Genomic DNA, 23,296 nt, shown 5'->3' with positions numbered 1-23,296 from the left:
AAAGAAAAAAAAAAGGTTTTTTTGTCTATAATTCCCACTTCCCAGAGGAGGTGTATTTACCATATAGCGACCATCAGTCTCTGGACAGCAATAGAAAGAGCAGTTTTATAAATACCTTTCCACATCTCTGATGCAATGTGTGGAGCCATAGGTGCAACCATAATGCAGAGCGTAGCCAAAGCATCTTCATATTCTGCACTGTGAAGAACAAGAGGCCAAGAAGCTTGCTAAGTGGGGGAAAAAAAAAAAAAAAAAGAAAATGAAAATAAATTGTAAATATGAATATTTGGGGATGGGAAGTAAAATAGCTTAATTAAGAAGAACACGCAGTAACATTTCATTAAGATCTCTGCTGGCACAGACTGTTACGAGTGCAGCACAGCCTCTTGTCCATTGCTGGAGAAAACTCTGTTTTGACTCTGACTGATTACATCCCATGATAAGTTCAGATTCCACGTTTAATTTATGATTCATCATCCTAATGAAACTGTGCAGAAGAATGTTGATACATGCCAGGTTATGAGCATTAGTTGATGGGTGTGACAATCCCCAGACCCTGCCTACTAGAAAACTGTCCAAAACCAATGATTGTTAAACACAAACTACAGAAGAGCTGACAGATGACAATGCCTTGTCACTGACACTCATGAGGAAAGCAAAAACTAGATCTGAATCAGTTTTAGTAACTACTATCTGTTTTTTTAATATAGAATTTTCATCCATCTCTCCACTTCCTCCTTTGAAATGGGACCGAAAGAGGAAGTCTTGACATGCTATAATGAAATTCGTTCTTGAAAGATATTGCACTGACTTCCTTGATCATGAACACATATATCAGCGTTCAAATATTTACCTGTCTGTAGGACACTGATTTTTTAGATTATTTTTTTAAATTCACCAATTTCTCAAAATGCCGATTAATCACTGAGCTGGAAATAGAGAACAGGGCATCACCTTCCCAGCACCTCACATTATCCCAGATTTTCATTATTTTAGTACAGTACTTGCACGTGCCCTACTTAACTTTTTCTTATATTCCTTGACTTTGCCAATAATTTCCGTAGAATCCATAAGATATGAAATGGTTTATCAATGATGTAGTCAAAAAATCCAGACTTAAATTTTATGTTCAACACGACTTCTGGAATTCTGAACCTATAGTTCAGACAGCTCTTGCCTTCTAGAAATACTTCCAGGAGTAATGACTAGCAGAAAAATATCTTTGTTCATACGGCATACTTACATGGAGTACATTAGAAAGGCTCATCAGTCGAGAAATAGCTGCATTAAACAAATGATCCTTTGTGAAGTACTCTGTTACCTTGAATTAAAAGAAAAGCTCTGTCATCAATTAGTTGTAATATTCAAAAATGGAATAATACCTTTTACATGGAAATCATATTGGCACACAAAGACATCAGATATACAGCCACGTGTGTGTGAAGGTCCCTTGCCACAGGGACTTTCTTCAGAGAAAGTTTAAGCATAGGAAAATATCTTAAGCTAATTTTGCAGATATTTTCACCTCCTCCTGAATCATGTGTAACTGATTTGACACTAAAACACAGTATCAGACTTAACACATAAGGAGAGATCTTCAATCGTTTCAATAATTTTTAAGGAAACACTGGTCTATTTTTTCCAACAACTTTTTTTCTTCTCATTTTCCATGAAACTAAAGGCACGATAATGAGGCATGAAGCAAACAGATCTAAACAGTTTATTAGAGATATTCTGCATAATTCACCTATAGCTATGCTGCTGGAAGTGTAGCTATTTCAAACCCAGACTGATATTTCAATGATATTTCATAACACTTCATCCTTTAAATAAGGTATAGAGTAGATAAATTTTGCCAGTCTAAATCTCACTCTTGCAAAAGAGCTCTGTCCCGTGAAATCTCTATGTTAATAAAATAACCTATACAGAGAATATTTTATGTAAGAATGATTTCACGATTTACTTGTCTGTGGGAGAACTCTTGGCTCTCTAAGCCAAGCACACAGTTTTTGCATAAGAAATAAGTCTTTTATTCATTTACAAACTGTTTCTTTTTACCTCAGAAATTACAAGATTCTTTTGCTCCCAGATCTTTCTGGCTTCAGCCTTTTCTTTCTTACTCAGAAGCTCAGGATTGGGCATGGTTTCCGAAGTCCTCGCCTCGATAAGTTTGGTTACAAGTGTCCAGAGGCGAGTCTGCCATCTCTGAACACCTGGCATAGCATCAGCTGAGATGAATGAGAGATTGCAGAAACAAATGGATATCAGTTGCAATGAAAGAAGACAAAACTCAGAAGCAAAAGGGAATGTTTTCTAGAGTTTAACTTAAAAAAAAACCAACAACCTGTAAACCCTCATATTTTACATGAAAAATGTAAATGAAATTAAGAATGCCCTCAAAAGTAATATACTGTTGCTGCTTCAGAGATTCAACCATGCTAATAACTATCATTATGATTCTTATGATTCTTGGTACCATCTTTTTGACAGAGCTTAGCTTGGGAGGACTATAAAGCTCTTCATCCTGAGTTTGAAAGTACTAGTCCTGCTGCACGGCTCTTCACAGAACTTAACCTAGGAACTGTGATACAGAGAAGTCCAAGCTAATGCCACTCACAGCCAGCTATTCCATGTGGTGTATTGCTGAGCCTCTAGGGAAGGTACAGCTTAAGCTTCAAGATGGATCAAGGCTCTACTAGACTGCACATCCCTACATCACACTGCACGAGTATCTAATGCAGTTGCATTATCCTACTGCACTAGGTAAAAGATTTCCTGCTCAACTGGACAGTAAAATACAACCTGATTGATTATGTCATTGTGATCCTCAGAAGTTCTCTTAAGTGGGATATAGAATACAGTGCTCTCTCCAAACTTTTCATCTGTTCCTACCATAATCTTGTACACCATCTAAACACTGCAGGCTTGGTATTCTCCAGACTGTATTTATGCTGTAATAAGCTGTTTATGTGTTTGGCTTTATCTGGTTCTGAATGCTCTAGAAGTTTGCTTGCCCTCACCAAGAGAGAGAATAACATGGGATCTTGCCATCATGTCCACCAGTGAAAAGATGAGACAGCACAGACTCAAATCCTGCACCCAGTCACCATCTCCAAACCAAACCTTTCCTTGACAGATGAAGTACCTGATCTTTTATAGAGGGGCGTGATTTAAAAGGCTTAAAGAACATCACTTATTTTGTTAGCTTGCTTTGTAAACTTCTAAAATACCAAATAAAAGCACAGGATAGGATACTGTTAGAAACAGCATCAGAATTTTTGTTGGACCCCCAAAAGATTACATCAACTGTCTTCCCTTGGTGAAATAGATGGGTAACCTTGTCATAAAAGGAGATTCACTTGGCTAAACAAGACTTTCCCCTCATGAACCAATATTGGCTGTTGACCAATGACTACATTTTCTTTCAGCTATTTTTCAGCAACTCCTAAAATAAACTTCACTATAATATTAGTGTGAACATGACAGGCCTGTAATTATCAGGATCTTCTTTTATTGCCCCTTTTGAAAACTGGGACACTGCCAGCTTCCAGCCAACTGAGATTTGCCAGATTCCCAATATTCTTTAAAAATAATTGACAGAAGCCTCACAATGACATCAGCCAGCTCATTGAGTGTGCTGGGATGAATCCCATCAAGCCCCATTTTGCTGCAACAATTTTGGGGTTGGCTGTGAGTTTATTTGCTTAATGTTAGGGATCTTAAAATAACCATTATCCTTTCATATTCCTAGATCTGTGCTGTTGTGATTAGATGGTGACTGAAAGCCAACAAGAAGTCATAAAGCTCACTCCTCCAGTATATGTAAATGAATGCATATGAATTTAATGGGTGACAGATATCAACTGAAATTGTGCTTAGTAAAGACTGAACTAAGTAGCAAGAAGACAATGTAAAAATAAAGACTTACACATGTTTTAAATCAGGCATGGGGTGTTTTACTAAAGCTTCATGCAACAAGAAGACTTCATTAAAGTATATGCATTGAGTCTACATTAAAATGTATGAGCTACAGGAGACATTACGACCTGTCAGTATGACAAATTGCATGATGTCAGTGAATAAGTGTGTAGGAGGGTAAATCTTGTCTTATTTAGGAACTAGGCTCATAAAGGTATGTCCTGTGTACAAATATTAGTTATTAGGGACTCTGATAAATGACATTATTTCAGGAGGTATTTCATGGTCCACCTTACAAAAGACATTGCACATGTCTAAACAAATTGAAAAAAATAAGTAAGAAAAAAAAAAAAAAGCCAAGTTTGATTGGGAATCTGACACAATTCCAGCAAAGGAAAGCATCTTAAAATAAAGAAATTAATTTGAAAAGAATCATTTTCAATCAATTCTAGCTAATAAAAAAATAAGAGAAACACCATTTGAGGAATGTTTTTCATACATCTCTCCTTTTTCACATCTTGTAATATTCCTGCAAGTCTGCCTTGCAGTGACAGATTTTGTGACTCCTCTCTTAAAAGAAAAAAACAATCAAAATTGCTTATTAAAATTTTTTGTCTCAACTATACAAAAACTTGGGCAGCAAGAACTACTTTAATTTTTGTGTTAAAATACACTAAGAAAAAGAAAACCTATAAAGTATGACTTACTTTTAGTATCCCATAAAATATCTTGTTCTGGAGGAGCAGCAAACAGAATGTAAAGACGTATGGTGTCGATGCCATACTCCTTCATTAGTTCTTCAGGATCTATTCCATTGTGCTTAGATTTGCTCATTTTTTCCCAAGTGACTTGGACTTTCTCACCAGATTTCAGGTGAACAGGTTCAGTGCCTAGGTATTAAAGCAAAGACAAGCTATTTAAACAAATTTTGCCCATCTGAAACTAGAATATTAAGAAAAAACTACTTCAGGTGATTTGGACAGGGGTATTACACAGATAAAGATGCACTTGAGCAAAAACACTTGCAAACTTTTCTTAAACAAGATAGGATAACTGACAATGACAAGTGTAAAAGGTTCATTGGTAGTTAGGATGTTGGTGGGGATTTTTTTGGCTTTTTGTTGTTGTTGTTGTTGTTGTTATCTTATATTATTTGTATGCAGGAGAAAGCAGTGAAAACATGGCTGTGTGAGAGGTTCCTGAAGGAGGGCAAATTAAACCAAGCCTCTCTTGTTGCTACAGCTCTCCAGACAAGGGCTGCTGATCCAGCTTATGAAAGTGAAGGCACTGGCAAGAACTGAGAAACAGCACTTTCTCCTACTCCCATTATACATCCCATATGTGTCTAATATTTATTGAATATACTAACAACTGTGTTAACTTTGCCACAGTGTTCATGTAGGTTGCCCATTTGCTGGTCACTCAGCAAGCTGCTGAGCACTGTCTTTATAACACTTTGGATTCTTTGGACTACAGCAGAGCTAAAATAGTATCATAGCACTGCTGCTGTATGTGGTCGCAATTAAAAGTTGCTGGATTAGTGGGGTTCTGTACACTCAGCAGCGGATATGAATCTCAGCCTCACAGAAGAGACTCTCTGGTTTAAATATTATTATATATTATAATATTATATTATTATATATATAATTATATTAATATTGTATATATTATTATTATTATATATTACAAGGATTTATTTTTCCCCACCTAATTTTTCCCAGCACTGAGACCTGTATGTCCCTTTTCAACTGAAATAGTCTCTGACTTTCTGGGTGCGCCTGTATTGGTTTTCTCACACATCCTCTCTTACCAGTGAGATCAATCTCCTCTCTCTTCAAATATTGGCCTGTTGTTCTTAGTCTGAATGTCTGATTCTTGATAAGGCCTTGAACCAAAAGCTTGTGGAAAGGCTCCCTAAGGATGGAAGGAAAAAGAAACTTGCAGGTTGAAAGCAGCTGTGAAAAGAATACTTGAGATAAGCCTCAGATGTCAGTCAGGTGTAGTTACTTAATGAAACAGGAATTTCAAGTTCATTGCATAAATGTCTGGCACCTTAGAAAGAGCACTTTCTGCATTTATTCACGGTGCCTCGATGGCAAGTGTAAATATTCATTTGTATTTTGTACACATTCTTGCATTATGATTTAGTACAGAATTATTACACTGTCATTTATCAAATTAGCATAAAGATAATACACGAAAGTTCCTCGCCAACTGGGCAAGTTCCCCAACTCTAAGCTAAATCCCCATTTGTAAAAGCGAGCAAGTATGAACTGTCACTTTTGTACAAATATTTAGATTTAGCTTCTCTCTGAGAAACGCAGTATTGTGGAACAGATCAAATTCTTGCTGCACATTTCTTTCTATAAACTGAAAAGACGGTTTCTCCAACATAAGCATCTGCATGCTCAGACATGAGGACAATGGAAAAAATGAACAATAGGGCAATGCTAGAAAGTTCACCTTAGTGGATCTATTTATGTTTAATAATTTATATAAATATTTTATATTTATTTATATTTTTATCATCTTAAACAGTAAAACTCTACCTCTCTAATTTATATCAGGAAAGTTCTCATTAAAGATGTGTACCATAGAGATAAAAAGAGCCTTAAAAGCATCAGAGACAAAGGCTCACTCAGCAAGAAATAAATTCTAAGTAAACACTTTTCTAGTTGATAGATATATTATTGCTGTCACCTTCCTCCAATGATCCCATATTTCTAATTCACCTAGTCAGCTTTCTGTCATTGTTTTCACCTAAAAAGGACAACAAAGCTAATCTCTACAGGAAAGCAAAAGCAACCCCATGAATGCTAGGAGTCAGAATGAGACCCAAAGGGCATGGAGTCTGGGGAGTTTCCTCAAGGGATCCTCAGGTAAAAAGACACTGGTTACCATCATTTTGGAGGACATGCTAGTCAGCGCTGCTTAGTACTGACCTGTACTTCCTAATGCTCACATGCACTCAACATTAAGCAGTTTAAGTCAACCATAATCCTACCTAACAAAGGCCCACATATTTGCCGTAACACTTAAGAAGAAAGGATAACTTCATACATCTAAGGAAGAAATAGTAAAAATAGGCTTTCACATTTTACTTCACATGTACCAAAAAAAATCATAATCCAAACACTACTGAAGCAGTACTGTAAAAAAGCAAGTCTTCATAGTTAATATTCAACATATTCATGTCTGAACAGGAGTTTCCTTCCTCGCATATCTTTCATACTTTCAAATACCGTCCAAGTAGTGGCCCACAGTGTATCATTCAGTCACCAAGCAGCACTGCTCTCTACCATGCTGCCTGGTTTTATCAATGATTCAAAGTAAGAGCATCTATATAAATATTTTCTATGCTTGCATTTGAACGTAGTTTGCCTGATAAATCATGTTATTTGTAAGTTGAAGTATCTTAGGTAGACAAAAATTCCCATCAAACTTAAAGAACAGAAACAGGAAAATCTATTTTAAATACAGAAGGCAATCATCAACTCCCATCTCAAATCATTACCTAGAACTGTCTAAGTCAATTAAGAGATGAAAAATTAAGAACAAAAGTCTTGCATCCTATCCAAAATCAATGAGTATAGAAATACTTCAGGAGTGAACTATTTGAGATAATGCTTTTTCTACAAACTAAATAAATTACACTGAGGAAAAACTAAAACTTTTTTTCTCCTATAATTGAATAAATCAGCCAGTCTAAGAACTCAATTTAAAACAGCTACACTTGTTGCTATCTAAAGCAAAGCTAATGAGGTAGCCAGAATATCAAAATCAGATAAAACCGTCCACAGGAAGTGATTCTTCAAGGAACGCTTATTTTTAATGACATATTGCTAATTCAGATCATACGCCAAGTTACTAAAGGCTGAATGAAGGAATGAGCATTTCCTATTTTTGTTTATGCTGACAGAGGCTATAAAAATGCAATACGAAATACATTACCAAGTATGGGGAGAAAAAAAACACAACAATATTTGTTCCTACTGGGAGACCGCAGGAGAATGGAGAATTGCCCAAAACAAGAGAACCAAAGTCTGTCTAATAAACACAGAGCTCAGAAACAAATTGAACCCCTTGCTGTTTTCCCTGATGTGCAGTGCCTTTCTCAGTGTTGTGATGGCTCCATCATATGGTCACATGCAGAGTTACACCGCCTGTAGCTAGCAGTGCTGCCCAGGGGTCAGTACTAGGTGCAGTCTTGTTCAACACCTTTATCAGCAGTCTGGATGAAAGGCTGGAATGCACCCACGGCATGTTTGCTGATGATACAAAGCTGGGAGGAGTGGCTGTCACACAGAAGGCTGTGCTGCCATTCAGTTTAACCAACAGGTTTTCCTCCCTTTCTACGCTGCCCTAGTGAGGGCACATCTAGAGTACTAGGTCCAGTTCTGGGCTTTTCAGTTCAAGAAAGAAAGGGGACTTCTAGAGAGAGTTCAGAGGAGGACGATAAAGATTTTAGGGGCCTGGAGCATCCCCCTTAGGAGGAAAGGCTGAAGGACCTGTACCTGTTCAGCCCAGAGGAGAGGAGGCTGAGAAGGAATCTCATCACTGTTATAAAGATCTGAAGTGCAGGAGTCGAGTGGGTGAGGCCAGGCTGTTTTCAACTGTGCCCAGTAGCAGAACAAGCAGCAGTGGGCACAAACTACCTAGGAAGTTCCATATGAACATGAGGGAAAAAATTCTTTACTATGAGGGTGACAGAGCACTGGAACAGGCTGCCCATAACCTCAAGACTCTGCCTAGACACTTTCCTGTGTAAAGTACCTTACAGAACCAGCTTTAGCACAGGTGTTAGACAAGATGATCTCCAGAGGTCCCTTATAATCCCTATAACTGTGATTCTGTGAGTCCACAAGAGCAATAAATACTGAACTCAGGATAGCCCTAGAAAAGGAGCTTACTGAATGTGTTTGAATCCCACATCTTTAGAAAGGTTGGGAGAGCCCAATACCATGCCCTAGAGCTAAGGTGACCTAGGTCAGTCACTGGCAGATGAGTTCAGGAGGTTATGAAATGTGCAGTTAGTTCACATGTACCGGCAATACTGTAGAAGGCCAGAACAGAAATGAAAGAGGGCGTTTGCAGGGACATTATTTCAGGCTGAAGAAAGATCAAACGATATTGAACATTTAGATTTTACAGTCAATAGTCGAGTGCTTTTACTGAAAATCAATAATTGTGATAGAGTCCCTAATGTACCGTGATTCAGTTCTGATACACTTCCTTTATAGAACAACCTATTTCTGACATACAGCTATCTTCTTTTATTCTATACTGCAGCTAAGTAAAAATAGTGCCTTCTTATTCCACACAATTTGCTCTCTATCAAAGTCAAATCTGCTGCTTAATGGCAACAATAAACTTTTTTATAGCTTTATAATCCCTTGGAAAGAATTCGTTAGATTCCATTTACAATTATTCATCTGACAGAGCTGATTACTAAAGGGAAGAGACAAATTCTGCTTAACTTTTACTTGTAATAACATAGTCGAGCAGGTGTAACTGAGCGTGTCAACACACTCACCATGAAGGATTAAGCTGGAACAGATGAGGCAGTTGCTGGCCCCAGCTGCCTACCTGGACCCTCTCCCAGTGTTGGTTACAAGTGGGAGGGTTGACTGGCTTGTGAATTAATTCCAGATCTGCTGTTGTTCACAGATAGCTAAAACAAAATGGAATAATTTCAGCTTAATCTGTCATATGTATCAGTAGCCAGAGGGTGCTACTTATGCTGACTTCTCATCTCCATTTCAATGCATTAAAATATATGTAAAAGATCATGCTCTATCTCCAGAGGATATTTAAACTATATTTATACCTTTATAATTATAGATGCCAAATGTTGCATTTGATATGAAAGCAACTGTGACATCTGTAACTGAAAGGCATATAACATTTATACTGAAATAATGTTTACCATATGTAAGGAAACTGTTTTTCAAATCTGAACTCTGAAATTTTTAACTGTTGTTTTCAGTGTCATCATTATATTAATGGTCCTTAGTATAGAATTAAAGACTAACAGGAAAAAATGTCAATAAATTTGAAAGTAAGGAGATTAAGAAGCAAACAATGAAGATTTTAATAAGGAAAGCCCATCAACATGAAAACTATTACAGAATAATGGAGCAATCTCAAACATTTGACCAAATGCTAGTTAATACTTTAAATGGCAGCTCTCATTAACTGAGATGTCACAGAATTTTACTAATTTGATCAGGGAACAGAACTGAATGACTAGAAAAAAGTCTAGAATGCACAAGAAAGCAGTGTTTTTTAACACATTATTTTCCCTCAGAGCTGTGGGTTTCGATACCATGACTTTAAGCTTCCTACTGGTAAGCTTGTTTCTGATCACCTTTTTGGTTTCTGATATCCGCCCTTGAGCAATCCTAGCAGAAGACTGAGCAAAAGTGGCTTCTGACAAAAGCTAAAATGTATTCAAGACATGTGGTACTATTGATAGAGGAGTTGCAATTTCCATATCAAAACAAGCTGATTTGACTTCACGGCTTAGAAACACCTAATGCTTTAATTTCTGTAGAGCTAAAGCAAACAAGCAATTTTATGTCTGATGAGGAATTCGCTACAGTCTCCTTGCATTCTAAATACATATATGAGCAGTACAAACAACAGATCCTGGGGGCAATGCTGTAACCTATCTTCACATGTACAAGTTCTTGAGCTTATGTATGACCTCAGTGGAATTCTCAGTCTTGAAAATTATTTCTATATAAAGCAGGTTTGATTTTCTCTGCTCTAGACATGGTCAGTTCTTCTTGTGCATTTTTTTTTTTTTTGGCATCGAAGTTAGAGTTTTCCTCTGAAATTTACCATGTTTAGACCAATTTACTTTACATAGTTTTGGTGCTACTGCTCTATTACAGCATTTCAAATTAATAAACCTGTAGGTCTGCAAAGCCTTAAAATAATGTAGATTGAAAGGGACCTTTGGAGGTCATTTAGTCTAATCCCCTGCTCACAGCAGACCTAATTTCAAAGTTAAAACAGGTTGCTCAGGGCCCACTGAGAAGAGTTTTGAAAATATCTGATGATGGAGATCACAGAAACTCTCTAGACAAACTGTTCCAGCATCTGACCTTCTTCACTGTCACATCTTTTCCTTCAGTGCAGTTCAGGACCTTGCAGCATCCTGTGACTGCTACTCCTTATCATTTCTCTGTACACGTCTGAGAAGCAGCTGGTTCTGTCTTCTCCACAATCCACTTCTAGGAAACAGTAGGCTGCAGTTATATTCTCTCCTTAGTTTTCTCTTCTCCAAGATGAACATGTCCAGCTCCCTTTGCCTCTCTTTGTATGCCACAAGTTCTACTCCCCAACCATCTCAGTGCCCCATCACTGGACCTTCTTCAGCGTGATAATGTCCCTCACAGTTGGAGCCCTGAAACAGGACATGATATTCCAGATGCAACTTCCTGAGTAATAAGCAGAGATAATTACTTCAGGACATGCTTTTGCTAACACAGTGTTCTATATTCTCATACCTACTGCTTACTACATCCAATTTGTTTTTCATCCCACAGAACTTTCTCCATAGTGCATTCTCCTACATAACCATCTCAGTCCATGCTGTTTCCATATACAGGACTCTGCCTTTGCCTTTGTTGAACTTCAAGAGATCCCTGTTAGCACCACCCTCAGTATGCAGCGATCAATTAACTTGTGGAGGGTGCATTTTGTTTTGTTGATGAAGATGTTATGTAGGATCTGCCTCAGCAATGACCTGAGGAAGACCACTTGTAAATAACTACCAGTGAGATTTTGAACCATTTCCCTTTTGAGCCTGGTGGTCGAGAGAGTTTTTCCATCTGTGTTGTAACCTACCCATTCAGTCTCTATCTTGCAAGCCAAAACACAAGAATCTTGTCTAGAATCTCACAAGAGCCATAATAAAATGCTCTTTCTTCATCCACAGATGGAATCATCTGATCGTAAAAGGAAGACAGATTAAGTTGGGCATAACATACGCTTAGTAAATCCATGCTGATACTTCCAGTCATGCTGTCTTTCATGTTCTGAAAATTACTTCCAGGAAGGCTTGCTTCAAAATAAACCTGGAGACCTAATGATGCTGACCAGGCTTGTAAGTAATCTGGATCATCTTTATTATTTGTTCTTGAAGATGAGCTTTACATCTGCCTTTCTCTACTTGCTAGGGGCATTCACTGATTTATCTTATTGCTAGTCATCATATATTTCACCACAATATTTCATGAACAATGGGTAGCACCTTACCGTGTTAAAGGGTGCATCCCATTTGGTCCCATGAACTTGTGCATGTTTAGATTTCCTTAATCCATCCCTAATTCAATTCTACTCTGTAGTGGGTAGTAATTCTCTCCCTTAAAACTGTCCTACTTAACACAGGCCTTTATAACAAAGACCATGGTGATGATTGTCCTTTGTTTACTAGTTTGTTAATCTGTTTGTTTAATTTTGCATCAGACAACATTTTCCTTGATATTCCCATCAATGTATCTGCAGAAGTCCTTACTGCCTTCACATTCTTCACATGTTTCAATTCTAGATAAATTTTGGCTTTTCCCTATTACCCTGTGCCTACCCAGTCAATGCTTTTACAGGGGCAGACAATCACAAAATCATAGCATCATAGAAAGAGCTTTGGTTGGAAGGGACCTCAAGGATCATTACATTCCAACCCCCATGCCACAGGCAGGGTTACCAACCGCTATATCAAGTACTAGATCAAATTTTCCAGGGCCCATTCACCTGGCCTTAAACACCTGAAGGGACAGGTTATCCACAACCTCTCTAGCCAGCTGTGCAGGCACCTCAACACTCTCAGTAAAAAACTTAGCCCTGACATCTAATCTCAATCCCTCCTCTTTTAGTTTAAAACCATTCCATCTTGTCCCACCACAGTGCCCGCTTCTACTCTCCATGTACTTATTTTTAGTGCTTGAGGTCACTCAAGAAGTCCCTTGTCTACCAAGCTGTGCCCTTTCCATACATTTTCATTTTCTTGTGCATTAGATTGGAGGACTGCTTACTTTGCAAGCAAACCTCCTTTTCCTTGTGGTCTCACTTTATATTAGCAGTACTTTAGCCACCATAGTTAATGAGGTAGAAGAATCTGACTAGCAGAATAACAACTATTGTGTTACAGCTCCATGAGATGGCAGATAGCTCAGTATTGTAAAGTAGTTTGTAGCACTAATAAAAGCTGAAATTACTTGCAAAGAAAAGCTCTGAAATTCTCTGCTAGAACAGTGACAGAAAGGATCAACTTTCAGAGGACAGATCTTTCCAAGAAGGATTGCTTCATGCTTGCCGCTATGCAAGCTGGAGACAACCGAGTGAAACACAGGTACAGAAATCATCCACACCAAAATTTCACATAAATGAAATAAAAAGAATAAGTGATAAAAACTCCATAGTCTATTTTCATTAAATGATTATGAAATAACTCAGGGAAATATTCCAGTGGCTCCATTACCTACTCCATCCTTCTCTGGTGCTCACCTACTTAAATTCTAGTACTGTAGTGAAATTACTATGTCATGTGTTCATCATGTTCCTCTTTCACATGGTGTTTGAGAAGTGGATACTAGTAAAGAATGAATGCACAGGAGCTGCCAGCTCAGAAATTGCCAAGCAGTGGTTCTCATGAGATCACTCATTCCAACTTAATCTATTCAAACATCTGTGCTGATGGGATAACAGGACAGAAAACGGGTATTTCACTGTTCTACCACTCATATCCTCCCAGACGAGGCACTCCTATGATGGCATTTTGGGGTACAGTGGCTGCAGTGAATTATAGAGTATGCATACATGGTTACTCTGAAATTAATGGTGTTACTGTGCAGAAAGTTACCTCATTTGAAACAAGAGTACTACTCAGAATGCCTGAAGTTTCTAGCTTATGTATGTATTTGCAGCAGAAAATCTACATTTACAGTAACATTTTATCACTTGCTCTGACAGAAAATGCAACAGTCTATAAGACTGACAAGCAGAAAAATTCAGGTTTATTCAAGGTGATCGCAACAGTGTTCAGTAACACTTCTGCAAGGTAAATGAGATCTGAGAGATTTTTATAGAAATATATAAGGCTTACTTGTGCTTGGTCATCTTTAGATCATGGCAAAAATGGCTGAAAAACCTCGCATAGAATAAGTGCATAACTGCGTGCTCCTTGCCTCCAATGTACAAATCCACAGGCATCCAGTAGTCCGCCAAATCACGATTAAAGGGCCTGGAAAAAAGAAAGGAAAAAAAAAAAAAAAAAAGCAGAATAATAGGAAAAAATACAGAAAAAATATTTATATTGTTTATTATTACCAACATCAAGTTTTACATAAAAACAGATTGCTATGAAAGACAAAAGGCAAGTCTGATTAAAAAATAACTTTTTTACTAGAGTTCTGCATTGTTGCCATTAGAGGGCAATGTAGCAGCTTATTACAACACCGCAAAACATTCAAACCGTCAGATGGGTCATCCTCAAACCCAAGGATGCTCTGTGAATTTACAGGAAATGCCTGTGGTTATTTGAACTATCCGAGGCCACCTGCATGGTATCCTAGCCATTATCTGACGCTTTATTAAATATTCCCATATAGTCTGTTTGTATATTCTTTGACCTTTAATTCATGACTCCATTCTAACAAATTTACTTGTTTTGTCTGTTCAATTATTCCAAATGCAATTCTTGTGACAGCAATGCTTTCTTCCTCACAGATGAGCCCAGACACAAATCACAGATGTGAAATTCACACCTTTAGTGCAGCAAGTCTAAACTTAATGTTGTTCACATGGTTCTGAAATAGACAGAGTAATTCTCCCGAATTCTAAGTTCATGAAACAACTTATAGAAATACAGGTTTAAGAATACGTAGTTTAACGGACAAAAAGAAACAAAACCCCCCAACAAATAAATTACATGGAGGTAGAAATCTAGTACAGAAATCTGTACAAATGCTTTTATTTCAGTGTAAAACAGATCTGGCTACACTAAGCTGTTACTTCGACAGCTGGATGTTGCATATGCCTATTTCATCATCAACTGCTGGAAAATTTCCTCTTGTTCATGCACAACAGCATATTTTAAAATATCACTCTGTAACTTAAATGATATTATCAACAACAAATTCACACTGTCACTAGAAGATAATCAGTGTGAAGCAGAAGTGCTCACAGAAGACTTTTCTTTAGTTTAACTGAACAAGTGCTGCCAATACAAAAAAATAACAGGCTAAATCACTTGGTATGTAGTATTTACCCAGGCACTGCTCCGGGCAATAAATAAATAAATAGCCAATCCCCTCAGAGCCTTATATTTGGCAACAAAAAAATGCAACTCTCTCTGTCATCATTACTGTTCAGTACTGTTCCACTAATTCCTATTTGAAGAAAAAAATTACTTGCATATTTTACTCTCATCTCACATAAAATCAGGCAGCCAAAACTGACATTTGAATGGCGTTCTTGATGTGATCTTCTTAAACCATGCAAACTTCATGTATACAAAGACACTTCACATGGACATCAAGAATAATAAAATGGAAATGTCAATAATTAAAGCAAAATGCACCTTATTAGACTTATTCACCAACATGAAGTTTATTATCTCCCAGAATTAGTCAGGAAGACAAATATCATCTACTAGACACTTTCCATTTATCTGTGCAATAACTGAACAATGTATGAAGATTGCAAAGATTCACTGCCATCATAATGCCCTACAGAATGGCTCGCAAAATCTTTAAGAAACAGTATTGGACATCCATTCAACCATGGTAGGTGGCAAACTAATTTGACAGGTGTATGTAAAATGCTTTTGGACAGCTTAGTCAGCCTCTATGCAGGCTGCTTTAATGCTGGTGAGACAACAACCCCAAGGCAATATCACCCATACTAACACAGGCAGACTATGAAGCAGATAAATGGCTAAATAACTACATCTATCTTCCCACACTGTCCAAGCTGCATACACTAATACACAGAACATGAAAAATCTCTTTTTATTAATTATGCATTTAGTCAAAGTAATACAAAGCAGAAGCTTGCTCTTATGCCACCTCACTTTGGCTGTATGCATGACAAAGCAGCAAGACTTACTGGAGCTCTAAAAGAAAGGAATTAAGATGTTGATTAAGGTGTCATTCTCGACAGCTGGAAGTTACACCATACTATATCCCCCCTCTTCCCAGTGGAAAAGAACTACCTGTCTACACACCAGAATACTCCGTGTATTACTGGGGAGGAGAAGCTCAAAGCAACTTATCACAGTCTCAGAGCTGTGGTAGGCTGTCACTCTTGATAGCATCCTCCTCTAACAACCATCTTCAGCTCCTTAGCTGAACACTTTCTCTACACCCTGGCTGATAAAGCCCTTTCATCTTGTACTTACACAAGCAGTGTCTGTACATACTGCTTTTGTAGATCTCCTGGCACAGAACAACCAAATGCCAGAATTTTGGAGCAATTCCTAGTCCACCCTTTGTTTTCTTCAGGCCATAGAGCAGACAAAATACCAGGTTACTGCACAGGTTTAAAACTGACTTCTGCAATGGCAGTTAAGCTAGAAGCATCAGTGGAACTGGCCTGTTTCTTCCCTTCTATCCCATAAGACAGGCTTGCTCACCAGGCAGCTCTGTATCTGGACCCCCTACCTGTCAGTGTTGTGAGGATCTGTGTATCTCAGGTAATACCAAGCAGAATCCACAAATGTATCCATGGTATCAATTTCTCGCCGAGCTTCTGCCTTACATCTGAGCAAGAGAGAAAGACAGCGGCTATTGTTAAGAAAGCGTCAACCTTGTCAAAAGAATAAACACACATGGAACAGTCATGAAGAAATTCAATTTTAAAACTGAAAGAGTCTGAACACTTTGAAGAGTGAAACGTTCAGAAAAACTTCGATGTAAGGAACAGGTGCAAATTCTCTTTCTCCTTCCCTCCCAAACAAAATGCAAAACAAAAGGCTGAGCAGCTGTAAGATGAAGCAACAGCAGACTGTACAGCACATGAAAGTCTCCTCAATCACATATTCCTGTAATTTTTAAAGAAATGGTATTTAGAAAAAGAAAAAAAAAAAACAAAAAAAACCAACACATCTTATAGCACAGACAAGAATATTTTGCCATAGAGTTAATGGGTACTGAATATGTGTCTCACTTGTTAGGCACCAGCAGACAAAGCATTTGAAAAACATTCAGCAGAAGGAGCAGGTGGTTACCTCTCACTGATTGCCTTTACAAAATGGTTTTTTCAGATTCCATTCATAATCTCCAGGAAAAACAATAAGAGAACTTAATTCAAGGTGCATCAAACCTCTTCTAGAATGTGTAGCACAATTTAAATTCATAATAAAAATAATATATGTATATATATTTTTTGCAAGGACTTATACTGGCAGCAATGAGAAATAGTTCTAAAAGATATTCTAGAAGCTCAGGTAATTTTCCTATAGTTTCTCCCTAACAAATAATTTGTTTGTAGGAGTCGATAAGCATCAATCATCACATTTAATGAATTTTCATTTGTTGCAAACAATCTCTCTTTACAGCTTTTGATGCTAAAAGAATGAGATTCCTCTAAAACAAAATTCTGCAGCCTATGGCAAACTTGTATACAATATGCATAGTAAATATCACTGGTTATACGCAACAAAGGTGTACAATTCATAAATGCATGTAAATTTAAATGTATGTATGCATGGAATTAATGTACATAACAAATGAGCTGTTGCTCTTTAATTTTTTACAGCTGCAGTCAAAACCTTCAAGCTTTGTGTTTTTACAGCAACCTGTATCTGCCTTTCTGCCTGATGCTTCGGCTTTGCTTGTCAGGGCGAGCTGATGAGACCACCACCCTTCAGTATTTTCCTCCTTTCTTTCTCTGCCTCACATCCATCAGCAGGATTGTTCAACAGGAATAATGCAGCAAAATAATTTTACTTTTTAATAGCAAATAGCCCTTTTATTAAATTGTACATATGAGCAAGGACTTCTCCAACATAAAATAAAACTGGAAACAACACGGCTTGTCAGTCAAAATCAAGCCTACTTTATAGTAACTGAATCACAATTGTATCTGCCTCATGCCTCTGCTGTCTCTGCAGCTGCTCGTACTCTGAATGGACATGGTGCATCAACACAGAAGGAGCACGGGCATCTTTCAGAATTTATACAACAGACACAATACTGGAATCTGATTAGATGATCTTCAGACAACTAACCCAATTACCTGAACTTGTATAACAATGAATAACTTAGACATCTCTTTCCATTCATGATTGCTTGCATTATTCTAACTCAAATGTGAGCACTCACAGACTCATATCTTTCCATCTCGCTTTCCTTATTAATTTGTGATATTAAATGTAATTAATGAGAAAATATCTTATTACTGGAGAGAAAGACTAAAGGAAGGGATGACATAACATCTCAGAGCAAGGGAAAACAGGAGGTATGGAAGACTGTGCACACATAGGCAACAGATCGAAGGGTCTGAAACTGCAGCAGACACGAATGGGTGATTGATACTGAGGACACCTGTCCGTTACATAAAAATACAAGGCCGAATAAAAGTCAGAATTAAGCTAATTTCAGTAAACCACCACATTCTAAGCTGAGAAACTGATCCTCTATGCCATGATTTCCAACTACACAAATGCCCTTGATCATCCAGCGGAAGGCAGGGTGACCACAATAACTATACAGAAACAATAAAGATTTGCTATACATCAAAATGACATTGTTGCAAAGTTAGCAATAAAATAATACCTGAATTAAGCACAGAAAAAAGACGGGAATGTAGACAGTAACTTTCAATTATATCAGGAAACATTTTCAGATAAAATTAGGGATTTTAGACCAGTGCCTTCCTGGGGACTTGACTAAAACTGAGGATCTTGTTTAGCAAGGCTTCCCTGCAAGAGTCACACTTTGAAATAGGTTACAACATGAAATTTAAACTGGCATATCTGAGAAGAAATGTTCTGTGCAGGAACATGAAAATAAACGCATGTTTGACTTAAAATGCACGTTAACAACAAAGGTCAAAACAGAACCATAGAACTGCTTTGCCTAAGCTACCTAGTCAGAAATGAAAACCATATCAACATTCTACTCTGCAAATGTTAAAGTGAGATGTTGTCAAACAGCTGTATTATCAATGAGAGCCCTACAGCCATTTATGTCTGGTCCTCCTGCCTGGCAGCCTGACAACGTACTTTCCATTTGGTCAGTCTGTTAGCAGTAATAGTGCATTACACCACTGATGAAAAACTTCTCTGGGATAACTCATGTTCTAAAAGTTCCTTCTGCAGAACATACAGACACATCTCAGAGGACACAGAATTTAAGCAGTCCTCTAGATCTGATTCTCATCTGATTTTCATGATATATTTTCTGCTACTTAATTTGATCTATTTCATTTCTTTAGCAGTTGGGCTATTATAAATAAATATTACAACACAGACAAGATGCACATACTTAGTATCTCCTGCAATCTCAATTACATGCTATCATCTATAATGTACAGTGAACGTGATCCTTTGTGGTAAAGAATTATATAGATGATAAAGTATGTACTTTATTGCTGGACTATTATTAAGAAAATGAATATGATGTTTCTCACTGCTGACAGGTGACAGGATGAGAGGAAAAGGCCTCAGGTTGTGCCAGGGTAAATTTAGGTTGGATATCAGGTAAATCATCTTTACAGAAAGGGTTGTTAACACTGGAATAGGCTCCCCAGGGAGGTGGTTGAATCACCATCCCTGAGTGTGTTTAAAAACCGTTTGGATGTGATGCTCAGGGACATGATTGAGTAGAGGGTAGTTAGTTAGGGTACTATGGCTGGGTTGTGGTTGGACTTGATGATCTTAAGGTCTTTTCTAACTGAGTGATTCTATGATTCTATGTTAGTTTTCTCACCAAAAGAAAATAATTCAATAAAATCCACAAGCTGTATATGAGATTTGCTATTGAAAGACAATGAAAATTCTTGCAGTAAATGAAGTGAGGAATACCGGTAAGAAATAGAGGGCATGGACAAAATAATTGTTTTCCCCATTTTCTTTCTTCCAAATAAGAAGAGCGAGGTTTGCTTCAGCTTGTTCATAAAGAAGTACCGGTGGATGTCTGTTGCAAATACTGAGTTTTACAGAGTATGTAAGAAGAAAAATCAACAGTGGGTCCGACAAAACATCCTTCTGGAATAGTATTCTGCGTCAGAGTGCTAAGTTGTCAACACTTACATAGAGAGCATGTGAAACATGCAAGTACAAAGCGATCTCTCCCAGTCTGCAGTACATGCAGCATTCTCTCACCTTGGACAAGCACAGTTCACCCATTCTGGAACAGTTTCTAAAGGTGAGGCTCCCTTCCCTGTAAAAGTGGTTACATTGGGCAGCACCACAGGTAAATCTTCATAAGGCACTGGGACAGTTCCACATGTTTGGCAGTGGATGACAGGAATAGGTGTTCCCCAGTACCGCTGTCGAGATATTAACCAGTCCCTTAATTTGTCACTCATTAGGTCCCCACCTATTCCTTTCTTTTTGGCAAGCTGGGTAAGAGCTTTTAAAGCATCTTGTCGAGTCATGCCTGTGAACTGATTAGAAAAAAGAGAAACAGAAGAACATGAAAAAAATCACACGTTATATCAGTGAAATTGCAAGAATAGGCAAAATTTCACAGAAGTAACTTAAGAAAAATAAAATGAATGTTCCCCTTCTGATTTCTTAATATTCTCCTATCCAAGAGAGTATTCACATACCAGCTACTTCATTTACTTAAAGTCTCTTGCTCTAATGATAATGTTCTTGACAGTCTGAATAGGACATTGCTGAGAAAGACCACTTCAGACTTTATTAGCAGACAATTACATTTATTGCTGATATTTTAATTAATCGCTTTATGTTGAAACTTCCAAAGGTTCACCAACACAAGGTGTAGTCTGAAGAAATGTGAATGGTAAACCATTTTTCTGTGTTCATTTTGGGATACTGTATTTATTGCTTTCAAGCACATCCTTACCATTTAGACCCTACCTTTTATCAGACAGAAGACACAAAGTTCATATTCTACCAAATACATCTTTCCAGTTTGGTCTATTGTATGGCATACCTGCCCATGGCAGGAGGATTGGAATTGGATGGTCTTTAAGGTCCCTTCAAACTATTCTGTGATTGTATGATTCCATGACTAAATTCTTCTTAGAAATTTGATAGCACACACCTACCTTGAGCCTTAAAAAAACAGAAATCTCTTTAATCATGCACTACTTGGCACATTCAAGAAAACAGTTTACATTGATAATATGAAGTTGGGAAAAACTCCAAACTTGTATACTCACCTCCCCAGAATTAATGACTTTCTCCAAACCGTTTGGCAGTTTTTCAATGACTTCAGTGAAAGAAATGCTCAGATTCCTCGCTACCGCAGCATCTTCTGCACTAGTACTAGGAATTCCTAGGGAAAAGAAATATCTGGAATTGACTAACAGGAATATCGATCACAATCAATATCAGTTTGAGGATAAAACATTTTATTTCTATGAAACCCTCCTTATAATGATTTATGTTTGCTCAAGAGTTTGAAAATGTAAGAACAGTAAAAATGTTTTTCTGCTCTTTAAGCAATGAAATTCAAGCAGCAATCATTACAGACACATTTTCTTAGTAATTCAAATGTTAATCAATGTCCTATCTCCAAGCAGGCTGAAAATTAGATAGTTCAGAAAAAGCCTAAAAATAAAGCAATACAATTTAGACAAATAATAAATTTAAAATATAGTTATATTTACTGATTTTAACATGGGTGTATTTAAATAATACAAATTTGAATTCAATTTGCTATTATGACAAACACTAAACAAACAGGTTAAACAATTCCTCTTGCTTTAATAGTAAATGTCATCTCTTTCTTGTGCAATGGGGTATTAAAACTAACCAGAACTCAATTGTCTCTAACAATGTTATCTTGAACCCATTAAGAAACACATGATTTGTCTATAGTCTCAATAAAACAATCTGGATAACACCAAAATTCTATTCAGAACACAGCTAGTCAGAGTGCTTCCTATTGTCAAATGAAGTCCTATAAGACTCTGTATTTAAAGACCCTGATGTTTAACCTCTTTTCACATCTCATTATTCAGGCTGGCCACACATCTTAAATACATGTTCCCCTAACTCACTTCTTTTTATTACAGTAATTCACCAGCATCACAAAATGACATATTATCTTTAAATATTTCTCACTCATATTGATTGATGAGGACATCTTTCCTCTGATTTTGCTGCAGTTATTTTAGTTAGTTATTTTTTTCTACTTTGGAGGACTGTCTTTCAGAATGAGTAAAGAAATTTCTTTATTATTTCAGAATAAATCTGTTAGTATCAGATGTATTATTTCCACACTGAGATATGTTGTGCTGAATATCTTTTCCCTTATAATTCACTTAATATTTTGAACAATCTTCACAATTATTGTCACCTTTAAAAGGCAAAGAAGCTTATTCCAACAATCCAGTGCAAACACCAGGTTGGTGAAAACTGTAATAACTCTCAAGATATTGCTAAACACATTAGAATTATTAACATACAAACTACTTGATTCAAAATCAGTTTACCAAGCATCTTCCTTTAGGCAGTGAAATTTATGTTATGGTAAATTTGTAAACATATAAACTGTTAATACACAGAAATTTGGAAGCAGAAAACCAAGCAAAGTTCCCCTATGGCATGTAACTAACTAACAAAAGATAAATTCACTACTTAATCTTTTCTGCAGAGATAAGCTCTAGTAATTTAAAGGCTCCGTTACAGCACAATCTATGTATCCTAATCTGTCAAAGAGCCCTGCAGTCTACAACAGCTGGCATCACAATATGCTCTACAAGTGGGAAAAAAAAGGATATCCCATTTTTTGGTGTTCCTTCTGCTGAAATGATGATGCTATTAATGTACTTTCACAAAGCTCAATAGCTGGCATCCAGAACTTCCTGCAAAGATCTGGGCTGTTTCCAACAGACACAAGGCCAAATTACACGCCTGTGAACAAGCTGGAAGCCTTTAATGAAAAATAAGATTAGTTATCTCAATTTTTTGGCTTCTCATACACAAAGGAAGATTCTAGTTTTCAAAAACAGATTAACTCCTAAAGTGAAAGATGTGGACATATTGTAAGGAAGGCATAAAGCCCAAGTGGCTGACTTCCATCAGCCTTGTAGCGGTCATTCAAGATGCTTCTCCACAATGTTCCCAGTAAAAGCAGCACTTAATGGCATGGCACAGACACCTAAGTGGTTCTTCACAATCAGCTGGTTAAGCTGTTGTGCCACAAAAGCCAACACTGGCAGTAGTGTAAAG

The 23,296-nt window shown here is 37.3% G+C and overlaps 1 protein-coding gene across 6 annotated transcripts in view; it reads right to left on the bottom strand.

The window, feature by feature from the left end:
- The window catches only part of LARS2 (leucyl-tRNA synthetase 2, mitochondrial), a 121,208-nt gene that overhangs the window by 12,526 nt on the left and 85,386 nt on the right, over positions 1 to 23,296 (bottom strand). For 4 of the 6 annotated variants that reach the window (XM_032442390.2, XM_085540507.1, XM_015854175.3 and 1 more), the window contains 9 exons: positions 21,280 to 21,395; positions 20,252 to 20,535; positions 16,587 to 16,685; positions 14,030 to 14,167; positions 5,729 to 5,832; positions 4,626 to 4,808; positions 2,059 to 2,228; positions 1,244 to 1,321; positions 116 to 227 (listed from right to left, as the gene is read on the bottom strand). In XM_032442390.2, coding sequence (XP_032298281.1) covers positions 116 to 227; positions 1,244 to 1,321; positions 2,059 to 2,228; positions 4,626 to 4,808; positions 5,729 to 5,832; positions 14,030 to 14,167; positions 16,587 to 16,685; positions 20,252 to 20,535; positions 21,280 to 21,395 — 1,284 coding nt within the window. Of the gene's footprint in view, positions 1 to 115; positions 228 to 1,243; positions 1,322 to 2,058; positions 2,229 to 4,625; positions 4,809 to 5,728; positions 5,833 to 9,985; positions 11,364 to 14,029; positions 14,168 to 16,586; positions 16,686 to 20,251; positions 20,536 to 21,279; positions 21,396 to 23,296 lie in introns of those variants that run through there. The other 2 variants (XM_085540508.1, XM_085540510.1) reach the window with 1 other exon arrangement.

This window comes from Coturnix japonica, chromosome 2 (genome assembly GCF_054131305.1).
Source record: "Coturnix japonica strain WE chromosome 2, WE-NBRP24, whole genome shotgun sequence".
NCBI classification, from domain to species: domain Eukaryota; kingdom Metazoa; phylum Chordata; class Aves; order Galliformes; family Phasianidae; genus Coturnix; species Coturnix japonica.
The sequence above is the reverse complement of the archived record's forward strand: the minus strand, read 5'-3'. Positions and strand labels throughout refer to the sequence as shown.